The sequence below is a fragment of the Arvicanthis niloticus genome, chromosome 15 (genome assembly GCF_011762505.2).
Source record: "Arvicanthis niloticus isolate mArvNil1 chromosome 15, mArvNil1.pat.X, whole genome shotgun sequence".
In the NCBI taxonomy this organism is placed as follows: domain Eukaryota; kingdom Metazoa; phylum Chordata; class Mammalia; order Rodentia; family Muridae; genus Arvicanthis; species Arvicanthis niloticus.
Window position 1 is genome coordinate 71148289 of NC_047672.1, and position 14343 is coordinate 71162631.

Here is a 14343-nt window from a genome sequence, read left to right on the forward strand (position 1 = left end):
AATCTGCAGATTCAGTAAGATCATTTAAGACTAATATGGCAATGAGTTTCAACATGACAAAAAGGGTCTTACTGGTGACCCTGTGACTCTGTTCTTAAAGAGCATGTAATACACCAGGCATGATGGTATGTTACATTCCAGTATATAACTCACGGAGGCTGAGGCGAGAGACCCTCCAACAGCCTGGGCTACATAGCAAGACTGTCTCACAACACAAACAAGCAATGGAGCATATGCAAAAACCTGCAAAATGTTATACTGCCGTGTCAAAATAAATTTCAGGTAGACTCAACTCATAATGATTTAGTTGGGGGTGAAAGCAAAAAGAATAATGCAGTTAAGTTTTTTAAAAGGTAGTTTATACTTGAAATAATGAATGTAGACTCTGACATAAGATCTTTTTAAATTTTACATAGATTATTCAGTTTGTTTTGAGTCACTAAATCTGTACCATAACAGATAAATTAAGTGAGTTAGTAGGACCCAGGTCAGATAACAGTTAGCCAGGCAGCCAGGCAGTGGTTGCGTACGCCTCTAATCCCAGCACTAGGGAGGCAGAGACAGGGGATCTCTGAACTCAAGGCCAGTCTGAATTTAAGTTCCAGGATAGTCAAGGCTACACAGAGAAACCCTGTCTTGAACCCCATGCCCCCACAAAGTCCCCAAACCAAATCTCCTGTGTGGACCTTCTCACCCAGCTACAACACAAGATCACAAGTGCTAAATCTTGGTATAAAGGAAGTCTGCCAAGGTTAGTGAGCCAAGAATACTTACACCATCTGTGATCTTCTGTGCTCCATGAATTTCATACAGTTGTAGCTGTTTTTCAAACAGCTGGGCAATAGCTCTATGAACAAGTTCATACTGCTCCTATTATAAAGAGAAGTGATAAACAGGAGACAATGAAGAGCATCTAAAGAGAAACATTTATGAAAATATAACTTATAAAGAGAAAAAAATCAACTATACCTTTGTTTGCACTGCAGAGTGTCTTTGTGTTCTCATTTCTTGTATTAAGTTAAATACATTAAATTCCTCTGGAATTTTCTAAAACAAGAATATAATGTATGTAACTGTGGACAATGTCAGAAAATAGTAAAATACTCTCCGAGTTTTCCCAGAGCCCTTAGTTAGACACATGCTGGATAACTACAAATACTGACTGCGCTCTGGCTATCAGACAGACACAGTGCTTCAAACAGTGCTTATCTGATCCTCAGCTGTCACACCACAGAGCAGAGTGTGACTACAGCATACAGGAAACACAGAGACCACGACAAACTGATGGATGGGGGGAAAAGCTACAGTTATGAAGGGGTGGGGAAGGTGCTCAAGTCAGGGAAGTGCTAATGTATGTAAGTATGAGGGCCTGGCTGCAGGTCCTCAGAACTGCCTGGTGGGCGGGACCCGCAGCCCCAGTGCTAGGGAGAGGCCGTCCTAGCTACACTCTATTTACCAAGACACATTAACTCAAAAAATATGATGGCAAATGAGCCAGGAAGACAGCTGAAGTCAACCTCTGACCACCACTTGCTAGCGTGTATATCTGTGCACAAATGAACACATGCACATACCATACAGACATGCACGTGAACACACAAGTGTGAATAAAAGGTCATTCTGTCAAAGTAAAGGAAATATATACAATCATAGGAAACAGGTAACTTGGAGAATTAAGAAGTTTAATATGGATAAAACCTAAGATAAAGTTACTTGAATTCAGATATAAATATAATAAAGAATTTGACTCTCTGGGCCACTGTGTCCTTGGCCACGGCCATGCAAGACACAACTGAAAGAACTAAGATTCATAGGCTTCGTCTCCAGGTGACTACTGTAAAGCCTGGACAACTCATACATTCCACACTGAGACTACAATCTTGACGTACATTTGTACCCTCCCAACTTCTACTCCAGTAAAGATGGCAGTCTGAATTAGGAAGAAGTGGGTAGGATTTGGTTGTCTGATAGAAACATTCTGAACTGATGAGAAAGACTGATGAGCAAAGAATAATTTTAAGCATTATAGCTATAGTCTCTAGAGACATTAAACCTAGTTCCAGATAAGGCCTAGGTTATATTTATGTTAAGACAAATTCAATCAAGTGGGAATTATAATTGAAATATACAACTTTAGAGATGTCTCAATCAAATATTTAAATATTCTGAAATTTTCCTAGAAATTTTGTTTGCTGGTATTTAAATATTTCTTCCTTTTCTGTCTCTTCCTTTTCTAGTTTTAATCTCTGAGTTTAAAAATATTTATGCTGTGAGGTGGTGGCACATGCCTCTAGAACATGGGAGGTAAAGGCAGGTGAATCTCTGTGAGTTCGAGGCCAGCCTGGTCTACAAAGTCAAAACATAGTGAAAGCCTGTCTAAATACTACCCCTTCCCAAATATATGTATGTACACCAGATGCTTGCCTGATGCCTGCAGAGGCCAGAAGGCCTTGGATAGCCTGAAACTGAAGTTATGTGCCACAGTATGGGTGCTGGAACTCAACTCTGGTCCCAGGCAGGGCCATCGATCTACTTTTATGTTAAAAATGAGATTCAGGCACAGTGGCACATTTCCTTTAATCTAAGAACTTGGGAGGCAAAAGCATCCTGGTGTTTCTGTCTCTCTCTTTCCCTCCCCCCCCCCCCCCCATATATAATAGGAAAGCCAGAACCACAAAGTGAGACTGTGTGTTTCATCACCCACCCCAAAAACCAACCAAACAAAAATAAACAAGTGGTGAGATCTTCATAAAATTTTTTCATTAAAAAACATTTCATATTAGGAAGAGACTAGCTTTTAAGGAATATAAAAATGAAAACTTGATTATTCCCTTGGGAGGAGGGGGCAGGGAAAGAACAGAGTGATGGATGAACAGTAATGGCAGGGGAAAAGATGATGTAAAAAGAAAACTAAGCATTGAACCTAGTTTATATAAAATGCTGACTGACATATTCATAACAAATTCTAAGCTATAAACGATACAGTTTGCCTATAACACAGAGAAAATGAACACAGTATGAATATACACATACAGAAGGGACTCTTACTGATCCTCGTGTCTTTCACAGCCTCAAACACAACTCAAGGAAATAATGGGTAGAAACCACAATGCTGACAGCAACTGTCACAACTAAAGTGCCACGGGTAGTGAATTGATTCTAGGCATGTTTGCTCTGTAGTGAACACTTAAACACTACACAAGAAAAAATTCTCAATGGAAAACAAACCCCCACGCTGGTGTGCAGTTCAGAGTCTCAAGGCAGCTGTAACATTTACACTTATTTACATTTCTCTTTACATGGTAAAACTAATTCTGGAAATATAGTATATCTAAAAAAACCCCACACTATCATTTTAACATAACAATAAAGCGAATTTGATGCTATATAAAAGGCATTCTTACCCCTGCTTTCAGTAAATTCCACGTGTAATCTATGGCACAAATAGCACCTGTTCGCCCACAGCCTGCACTAAGGGGACAAAATTTGAGAAAAAACAATTTGATTTTTTGTTAAAATAAAAGGCATGCTAAACATTCAGAAGCCCCCTACCCCCAATTAAGAAATTTGATGCAATTCTACATAGTAAGCCAAATATAAATTACAGTACAGTACCATCCTTAACATTAATATTTGAGTATTTTAAAAATGTAATTCAAGCAATTTCCAAGAGTAAGTGGCTCACAGAAAACCTGTAAGCCTTTAATTCTGTAAGTCTAATTCTAGCCAGTAAGAGATAAGATTATTCTCAACAGTTATAAGCAGAATATAATGCTCAAGATGACTTTATTGTTTTTGGCCAAGAAGACCCAGTAAATTGTAGCAGGTATGGAAGAGAAAGCCTCCCATGTAGGGATGAGCTCAGAGCAGCAGCAGTGACCTTAGCAGCCCAATCCCATAAACAAAGGAAGTTGACTACCACCAGCTCCTGAAGAACAAGCAGAAGCTACAGTTTGTTTGTTTTTACAACAGCGATGTTAATAAAATGGAATCATTCTTGTAAAATAGGCTCTAGAGCTGGGTGTGGGAGGCCTGCCGGAGGTGATGGAGCACTTCAGAGGCTGAGGCCTGAGTATTTGAGTTCCCAGCCAGTTTGGGATAGCTTTTACAATCCCATCTATAAACAAACACACTTTATATTGAACGGACATTTTCTTTCCTTTTGCAGATGTGGTGTTTAAGTTACTTCAGTTAACACATTGTTTTGTAACAGCATTAAATAACCACTATTTTTCCATACATGGTTTCTCTGCGTGGCAAGCCCTGGCTATCCTGGAAATCTCTGTAGACTAGGGTGGCCTCGAACTGCCTCTGCCTCCCAAGTGTTGGGATTAAGTGGGTTGTATACCACCACCACCACCCTGTAAATAATTTTTTAAACCAGAAAAATCCTACTGAAATAGACTTATGAATTATAGTTTCTGACTGAATAACAGGATGGAACAAGAAATAATTTCAAACAAGTTGTTAAAACAGAATCAAGTTAAAGCCATTTCATTTTTCAATTCCAGATCAAAAGTTTTCTTTTTTGACCACCAGTGAATTAACTATGAAAAGACTGCTTTAATCCACTGACTTGTTAGGTGGTTTCCATATTTCTACCAGCAACTGATTCTCTTGGAGGTAGTTCTCTTTACTAATCAAAAGACACCAGTTGGGTAAGAAAATTTCTAAACTGAAATAAATCAACCTTTTAAAAAAGTAACTAACCAATAATCTCTTATGTCTGAAAATTTTCATTTACTTACAAAAATCATTTTATATACATGAGTGTTTTGCCTGTCTGTATGTCTGCATACCACATGCATGCACATTTAGTGCCCAGAGAAACCAGGAGAGGATGTCTAATCCCCTGGAACTGGAGGTCTAAGCTGCTACGTGGGTGCTCAGAGTCGAACCTGGGTACTCTGGGAAAGCAGTCAGTGCTCTTAACCACTGTGCTGTTTCTTGTTTTCCTTCTTTTCTGAGACAGGGCCTACGTAGCCCAAGTTGGTCTCCTACTCACAATCTTCCTGCTTCTGTTTCTAAAATGCTGGGGTTACAGGCATGCACTTACCATGCTGTGTTCTTTATTTACTTCTTATGATAAAATTCAATTACAGATTTTTATACTATTTGGAAACATACAGATTTATCTAATAAAATTCTAAAATTAGGTTTTGAAATACTACACATTACTGAACAGTATAATCATGACTATACTATAAAGCTACTGCAAACCTTGTATTTTTTATGACTGATTCAATATTTATTCTTTTAAAAGTTATATTCTCCCTAACATTTTTATAGATACTACATGTGGCCCTTAAACACGACACTAGGGTGTGGTAGTTTGGATGAGTAATGTCTTCCACAGACTCACACATTTGAACACTTGGCCCCCAGTTGGTGGCACTTTAACAAGTTGGTGTAATGTGAGACCTTTAGGAGATGGAGTCTTGTTGGAGGGAGTACACTGTCAGAGGTGGGTTTGCAGGGTTTACAGTCTTGCCTTACTGACACTGAAGCTATGCCTTCCCCAACATTATGCACACTAACTCTCTGAAACTGTAAGCTAAAGTAAACCCTTTCTTCTTTAAACTGTTTTGGGTCATGGTATTTTATGACAGCAATAGAAAAGTAACAATCCAAGTGGCAGCTATTTTTCCCACGTTTAATACATTACTTAGTAGCTTCCTTTGCTGTATCCTTGGCTTTTGTTGGTTTGTTCCCTTAGGGTTTTATTGTTGATTCTCTTCTTCCTCCCTGACACAGTCTCACTGTTCAGTCCAGACTGGTCTTATCTCTTACTGGTTTCCCAACAGTTTCTATGTAGTAATATTATAGACACGAGCTACTTTATTGAGTCTTTGAATACTTTTAAATTAAAACTAGGTTAGGTAGAGTTCACTGGAGTAGAAAGATTATCAGATGAGACAAATCAGGGAACAAAGGGGTACCAATATCTAAGGATATAAAAATACTATAAATGCTTAGACACACATTCTTAATTTCCCAGACATGGAAAAAATTAAGGTTATCTTCCTTCCAACTGGAATGTTTCCTTGCTTTTCATTTAAAACATTTCATGGCTTATTAGTAGAAAAAATAATCATACAATAAAACAGGGCCATGTTCAGTTAAAAACAGCTGGTCTTATTTAGCACAGTTAACCTCTAATCCACACTTAGAACACAAAATTAGTTACCCCTTCAAGAATAAACAAATATCATATTCACTGTCCCTCGAAGTTGAAGGCTGGATTTACATGACTTCTTACCTCTCAAAATGACTAATTTGGCAAAGGCTAATTGGAATTTAAATATTACCTGAAAAGAGTGAGAATGCTTCTGCAGAGCAGTTTAACACAGACATAGCTAAACTTAAGCCTGCTAAGGGGGCAGGTCATTATTCTGGGCAATGCTACACAGCACAATTTAATAAAGATGTCCAGTAAACATGTACCAACAGTTTATATTTAACTACAAAAACGGTAGGCCAGGTATCATGGCACACATTTATAATCCAAGCAGGCCAGTGGAGGCAAGGAGGATAGTGTTGGCTACTTAGTAAGTCTGATGCCAGCTTGGCCTACATAAGATGCAGCTATAAGTCTTCAATTCTCAAAAAAAAGTTGGGGGATTTGAATATTTAACAATAAAAAATGCCACCCACCCTAATTCCTTAAAAGGTAATGCTAGTTTCATGTTTGCGTAAGATTTCAGCAGTTTTTAAACTATAATTTCAGGGTATGACAGCAGTGGTATAGACATAGCAGTTTGCTCCTCAGGAACAAAAACCAGCACAGAATGTTTGTCACTTGGAAAACACCTTACAACCTACATTGTAAGAGCTCTGAAATTCGGGTAGATCTTACAAATGACATCTATGCTGTGTAACTGGCAATGAATTCTCCTTTCAAACGCTCATGTTCAGTATGTGTAAGGTAATGTGTCCTCTTTCTCTCTTTCCTTTCTTTCTGCTAAGGGACAGCATTACTAGGAGCAGCCCTGACCTTTAGCCAGTCACATTTCACATTAGCCTCCTGGTTCTGGGATTATAAGCATGTTTCCTACATCCAGCACTTCATTGAGACCAATGCTATCTCAGATCAGTGAGACCGTTTATATCTATATACATTATTTTAAAGTCTGAGGCTTTATTATTCACAAAAATTTGCCTGACATTGATCATATCAGGAAATATGATGATGTTTTATAGTAACATTTAGACAATCTATTAAACAGATTAGATTATATCAATTCACAGGGTCTTATTCTCAAACATATTATAACATATTATATATAACATATAATATGTTATAATATTTTATAATATAATATATAAACATATTATAACAGGGCTAGGAAACGCTCAAGATATAATAAAACATATTAATGTAGAAATAAAACTTTATTTCATAAAACTTAAACACTGCACTTCTCTACATTTAGAAAATCATTTTGTACCTGCAATGAATACAAATAGGCACATCTTCATGTTCTTGGTATTTCCTCATTAAGCTTATCATGTCCAGAATAGAATCAAATGATGAAGGAACATCGTGGTCTGGCCAGTTCACGTAATGAAACTGATAGAGCCGACGGGATTCCTTCATGAAAAACAGAAATTCAGTACTTAGAAGAAAGCATTTACAAACTTGTAAGCTATGTATTCCATGTCTTTAAAAAATTTTCCCCCAATTTTAACCTTATAGTAAATACTGAAAGGGACAGCCTGCATAAATCAGAGATCCAAAGAAGCCTCAGTAACTGTAAAAGCTATTTTCGTTTATGAGTATGAGTCCACGGACAGATGTATACTGTGTGTGCAATATACATGCCCCAGAGGTCAAAGAGAGTTTTAGGTCTGAGTGGAATTAGAATGGCTAGCCATCAGCGCTATGCTAGAAACTAACCTGGGCAGTACTCAGCAAGGGCACTTAACCTTAGTCCCCTCAGTCCCGTCAATAACTTCTCAGATTGATTATTCTAGATGTCAGTAGAAAGAAGAAAGTTTGGGCTTCAGTTCCAATATTCAAGTTCTATATCTGTCATTTACTAAATAGGCAAGTTAACTTCTTAAATCTCCTTTATCTATGTCTATGTGCAAAACACACTTTTATGGTTAGGATAACTGATATATCTGTTACACTTGTAGAAGTTTAAAGTACTAATTAGAGATAAAATATGCAACCTGAGTACAAGAAATGACTTCACTAATCAACCAAGGGATATGATTGGTCCAGTCAGTGAGAAGAAAGACTGTACGTACATAGCTTGTCAGAAAGTAGATAGGGTAGCCTTACAAAGTTGATGTACCATGACTGTACTGGATGATTCTGTTTGTTCACTTGACACAAGCTAGCTACCATCATCAGAAACAAAGAGCCTCCATTGAGGAAATGCCTCCATGAGACTCAACTGTAAGGCCTTTTCGCAGTCACTGTTCAATGGCAAGAGCCCAGCCCATGCTGGGCGGTGCCATCCCTGGGCTGTGGTCCTGGGTCTATAAGAAATCGGGCTGAGCAAGCCAGGGGAGCGAGCCAGCAAGCAGCATCCTTCATGGCCTCTGCATGAGCTCTTTCCTCCAGGTTCCTGCCCAGTGTGAGTTCCTATGATGACTTCCTTCAGTACTGAACAGCAATGTGGAAATGTAAGCTGAACAAAGCCTTCCCCCTCAACCCCTCAAGTTCCTTTTTGGTCATGTTTAGTCAGAGCAATAGAAACCCTGACTAACAGTGGCCAAGATGGACTAATAATAAGAGGAGAAAGAAAGCTGGCAAGCATCCTTCCAATGTTTTATACATGTCTTTGGTTTCTTCCCTAAAAAATTATCATCTTGTTTGGCTCTGAATCATTTAAGTCAACAGCCTGAAGTAACCTTAATTTAAAATTTACTTTTTAATTTCTTATACTGCTGGGAATTGAGCCCTTGTACCTGCTAAACAAAGGCCCCCACCACTGAGCTATATTCCAGCTTCTAAGTGAAAATTTAGTTTTGTCTTTAAAAAAATTCTGAATACAAGTGAGTAATAAATAAATAATGCTATAATCTGCCAATGATTAACAGAAGAAAATTATGCAACAAAGAAAGCATAATTATGCCACACACAGAAAATTCCATTGTTCTAAGTAAAGTAAAACTCATTCTGTTTTACTATGCAGTTTGATAAGCATAAGGCTGAAGACACTAACTAAATAAACTACACAATAGCAAGACTCAGACCCACAGCAAGAATGGAAGGGGAGAGGGAGAGAAGGGAAGAGTAAATATGAATAGAAATAGGTACTCTTTTTAATCTATAATAGGAATTACTTACATTTTGAAATTCAAGTAAAAGTGTTCGAATGAAGTAGTCTGTTCTTGCTTGTTCATTTTCCTATAAAGATAAAAGCTTGTAAATTGAACCTGGTAACACATATCTTTAATCCCAGCACTTGGGAGGCAGAGGCACGCACTGGATCTCTGTGAGTTCGAATCCAACCTGGTCTGCCAAGAGAGTTTCTGTCCTGAAAAACCAAACAAACATAGAGTGTGTGTGCGTGCACACACGCGTGCACACACACACACACACACACACACACACACACACACACACTCACTTAAAGGTCCACAATCTAAAATTAACATTTAAAATTTTAGATGTACCTAATAGATATTTTAAAAATCTAAAAGACATTCATTTAATTTTTTTAAAAAAATGGTGCTAGGGACCAAGCCCCAAGGCCTTGAGCATGCTTGAGCCTTTATTGAGTATACTGTGATATGTATTAGATATGGTTCATCCTAAATAACACAAAACGCAGTAGGATTAAAACATGACATCATTGTCCACTGTAGTAGTACATACTTTAAAAAAAAAAAAAAGATTTTATTTGTCTACTTAATGTATGTGAGTGCTCTATCTGCACATACACCTGCATGCCAGAAGAGGACATCAGATCCCATTACAGATGGTTGTGAAGACCCATGTGGTTACTGGGAATTGAACTCAGGCCTGCTCTAATCTGTGGAGCCATCTCTCCAGCCTCAGTGCACACTTTTAATTCAAACCTTCAAGAGGCAGTGAGCTAATCTCTGTGAGTTCAAGGCCAACCATGACTGCACACTGTGACCTTGTTTGAGAAAGGAAACAACAACAAAAACTTTTAATGCTGTCCCACATTACCACTTTAGAATATTTGCTGCAGACTGAATGAGTTCAGTGGATTTTGGATTTACCAGGGTCTGTAATCTCACACACCCTTCTTCATTACAGAGCCCTCTGCATGTTCCATCACACTCCAGTGCCCTTTGGTTCTGTTTCTCTGAAGCATCCTATCGTTGGGTATTACAGCATTTATTGTGTAACATATTAAGGGCCTATAAGTAAAGCCATTGTATTCTATTTAGCTCATCTATATTTTACATCATTTTCTCTCTCTTCCCCTTGTCCTATTCTCTTCCCTCTTTATTTTAAACTTCATTTTCTCAAATTTCTACTGTGGTAGTATTTGAGCTTGAGTTTAACTCCGGAGGTTATTAAATGGTCTCCCATTTCAACCCTGCAACAAGGACCTTCCAGGTGGCTCTTTAATTCAGTTCCTTATGGTGTGGTGACCCCCAACCATACAATTATTTTCGTTGTTACTTCATAGTAGTTGTGGTGTAGTTTTCTTACTGTTACAAATTGTAATGTAAATATTTTTGTAGACAGAGGTTTACGAAAGGGGTCGTGACCCACAGACTGAGAATAACTGTTCTATAACTTGTTGTGTAGACCAGGCCAAACTTGAACAATCCTCCGTAGTGATGCTGGAATTAAAGCATCAACCAGGACCAGCCTACACTTTAGGGTGCATGTCAAATTACCTGCTGTAAGGAATAATCTTTACTTTCAAGATGGCAATTCAAATTTAACTTTATTTCTAATTTTAAAATGTGAGGAAGAATAACAGTGAAGATTAATATGATACACCTCAGTTAGCAATGTTCTTTTCCATTTATTTGATCAGAAGTGAGTATACCAACTTTCAAAGGAACAGTCACATGTACATTGTCAAGAGATGTAAAAAGACTAACAGAATCATCACAAAAGTAAAGAAAGTAACAGTTGTAAAAGTTGTTCCTAAACTCCTGAATTTGAAAGCAGTATAAAACATCAGTACTGATTACTGTTAAGTGAAATCTACATGGGATTAGTTCTAGGCTTGCAACATCCTGAGTTTGTACCATATTATAACTTAATTGTTCATCAGTCTATAATGTAGCTTTTCTGATTAAATAATGTATATAAAATAGGTACTGTGGTATGTAGATGGTGGTGTAAGTCTTACCTGGCTGTGAACTGTGTGAGCTACAATAAATACCTGACGTGGCAATACATGCCTACTGGTGCAATTGTGGCATGGAGTCATAGGATCCCCTTTTCATTGAACCTAAGGTCTGCTCCATAGGATGGAAATCAAGCCTGACACTGTAAACTGGACCGGACCTATGGTTGGATAGGTCATAGGCCCTTAGGGAGAAACCACTTTTATTACTTTGCTAAATGGACAAACTGTCTTCCAAAAACTCATCTTTCCTTAAATCCATCAGCAAACTCTCAAGCTTCAACAAAGAAGCTTCTTTCTGCTGCAGACAGAGGTAGAGTCTTAGCTGACGAAGGAGCAGAGAGTAAATGATGCGGAGCGCTCATCTACAAAGGAGACGTCTGTATGAGCCCCTCCCCACAAAGCCCAGGAAACACTATGGGCAAGCAGGAAGCTTCAGGAGCCAAAGTCTGTGAAACTGTTTTCTGGGTGCAACACACTGAAAACGTTGGAGCGGCAGCTCCCTCAACAAGACACAGCCGATCAAACTTCCAACATGGATGAAGAGGGCCTTCCTCATACAGCCCTACTCCAAGGGGAGGGGCTATTAACAGCTGTCGGCTGCTGGGTAAGGGACAGTTAATTTTCTTTATGATGTGGCTTCTGGAAGTTTGCCTATGCTCCAGCTTCCTGCTCTATACCACGTGCAGCCACTGGACTCAGTGGATTAAAGAAAGGTCATGAAGTTGGGAGAAAGAAGTTGGTGAGTCTAAGGACCTGGAAGATGAGGCAGGGATAGATCTGATCAAAAGATATTGTACTTGTGTACGAAATTCTCAAAGAACAAATTTTTAAAAAATATTTTAAAACAAATAAAAATAGGTACTTACACAAGAAATTTTAAATGGTGCAAATGTTCTAGGATCTTCTCCATACAAAGGCCAGTAGCGCTCACACTTTTTCTGTTGTCCAAAAAGATAAACAGAACAAAGTTCAGTAACATCAGCTTTTAGAAATGTTTTAGTCCTAGGGTTAAAAAGAAACAGCACTGGTTGGTATGAGAAGTTGTTTGGGGGCTGGAGAGATGGCTCAGAGGTTAAGAGCATTGGCCTCTCTTTCAAAGGATCCTGGTTCAATCCCCAGCATCCACATGGCAACTCATTACTGTCTGTACCTCCAATTAAATGAAATCCGACACCCTCACAGAGACATGCATGCAAGCAAAACACCAGTGCACATAAACCCAAAAAGGAACCATATTGAAGAAGAGGAAGAGGAAGCAGAAGCGGAAGCGGAAGCAGCAGCAGCAGCAGCAGCAGCAGCAGCAGCAGCAGCAGCAGCAGCAGCAGCAGCAGCAGCAGAGTTTCTATTGTTTTGTGCTAATTAAGACTGATTTTCACCACTTAATACAATGAGCTCCTTAACAAAATAAAAAGAAAATCCTATACTTCAACGGTACCTAAATGAGCCAGGTGGTAGCACACATGCCTTTAATCCCAGCACTCAAGAGGCAGAGCAGATCTCTGAGTCTAAGGCCAACCTGGTCTACAAAGGGAGTTTCAGGACAGCTAGGACTACCCAGAGAAATCCTGTCTTAAGAAAGCAAGAAAGCAAGAGAGAAGGAAACCCACTAGATGAATAAAATGTAAATTTCCAACTATAAGTAAATGACAAAGAATATTACCATTTATGTAGAAAATCTTATTAGCTTTCAATTTTTATACTTGATGATCTTTGTTTATTTTCTGTCTGACATCACTTAATACTGGCAAACAAAGTTGTTCCCAAGGAATAAAAGAAATTAATTAAAATATATCTTTTCTATTATTTATGATATATATAGAATAAAGGTTTGTCTTGCTTGTGTAACACATCTCTTATTAAAAATTTTTATAGCCATTTTTAAGAACTTAAAATTTACCTTTACTAATGAATCACATGAAGAATTTCAAATAAAGATACTACACAATTTATTCTTTAAGTTTGATTTGGGTGTCACATCTAGAGGTCAACGAGTTTTAGTTAAGTACTATTGTTTGTAAACGTGTCACTGTCTTCTACAGTGACAATCTCAGTACTGCTGCTGTAGGACACCACGATGGTCTGAAAACAACACTTATACAGAGCATCAGCTAAAAACAGAAGCAAGGCTGGAAGCTCAGTGGCAAGACTGTCTGCTAGTGTGTGTACGGTTCTAGGCCCAATCTGAGCATTACCAAAAAATAAACCAAGCAAGGGTTTTCTTTTCTGAGCTTTGAAAATAGTATCAACAGAAGCTGGGTGCACTGGCACAAGTATTTAGTCACAGCACTCGAAAGGCAGAGGCAGGTCTCTGAGTTCTAGGACAACCAGGGGCTGCCCAGAGAAACACTGTCTTGAAATCCCCCCCCCCCTCCAAAAGTATAAACAAACATAAAAGAAGACAGTGGTGGTGGGACTGGGGAGAGGGTGCAATGGATGTAGTACCTGCTCTGCAATCAGAAGCTGAATTTAGAACCCAGCACCCATGTAAAGTCAGGTATAGTATATCTGTCTATAATGCCAGCACTGTAGGGAGGATAGAATTCTGGACACGCTATGGACAGCCAATGTAGCTGAAATGGTAAGTTCCAAGTTTAGAGACCCTATCTCAAGCAAGGAGAGAGAGGGAGCAAGAGACAGACAGACAGAAAAATATTAACTGGATGCTGACCTCTGGTTTTTCATACTCAACATGCACCACATGTGACTCTGCCTGCACACACATACATGTGCCTATGTATGCACACATGCACACATACACAAATACAGAGGGAGATTAGTTTTTGTAAAGAGACTAATCAAAATATTCATGCTATTTTTAAATTATCTTTTTTTTTTGTTTGTTTGTTTTTTTTAAATTCTGAGACAAGGTCTCATACACATTTAACTGGCCTAGAACTCATTATGTAAACTGACTTGACCTCAAATTTGTGGCATGCTCCCTGCCTCTGCCTCCCAAGTGCTGGCATTACAATGGTATGACACCATATACAGCTTCAACTGCTGACCACCAAAATTACTTCAATATGCTTATTTGTCCAATTTTATT

At 38.5% G+C, this 14343-nt stretch overlaps 1 protein-coding gene across 4 annotated transcripts in view; it reads right to left on the bottom strand.

Annotated features, from left to right (window-relative positions):
* The window catches only part of Ptpn12 (protein tyrosine phosphatase non-receptor type 12), a 70538-nt gene that overhangs the window by 16297 nt on the left and 39898 nt on the right, over positions 1 to 14343 (bottom strand). For all 4 annotated transcript variants that reach the window (XM_034519538.2, XM_034519537.2, XM_076913150.1 and 1 more), the window contains 6 exons: positions 12164 to 12235; positions 9302 to 9361; positions 7449 to 7591; positions 3405 to 3471; positions 970 to 1047; positions 775 to 870 (listed from right to left, as the gene is read on the bottom strand). In XM_034519538.2, the coding sequence (XP_034375429.1) occupies positions 775 to 870; positions 970 to 1047; positions 3405 to 3471; positions 7449 to 7591; positions 9302 to 9361; positions 12164 to 12235 (516 nt within the window). The remainder of the gene's footprint in view (positions 1 to 774; positions 871 to 969; positions 1048 to 3404; positions 3472 to 7448; positions 7592 to 9301; positions 9362 to 12163; positions 12236 to 14343) is intronic.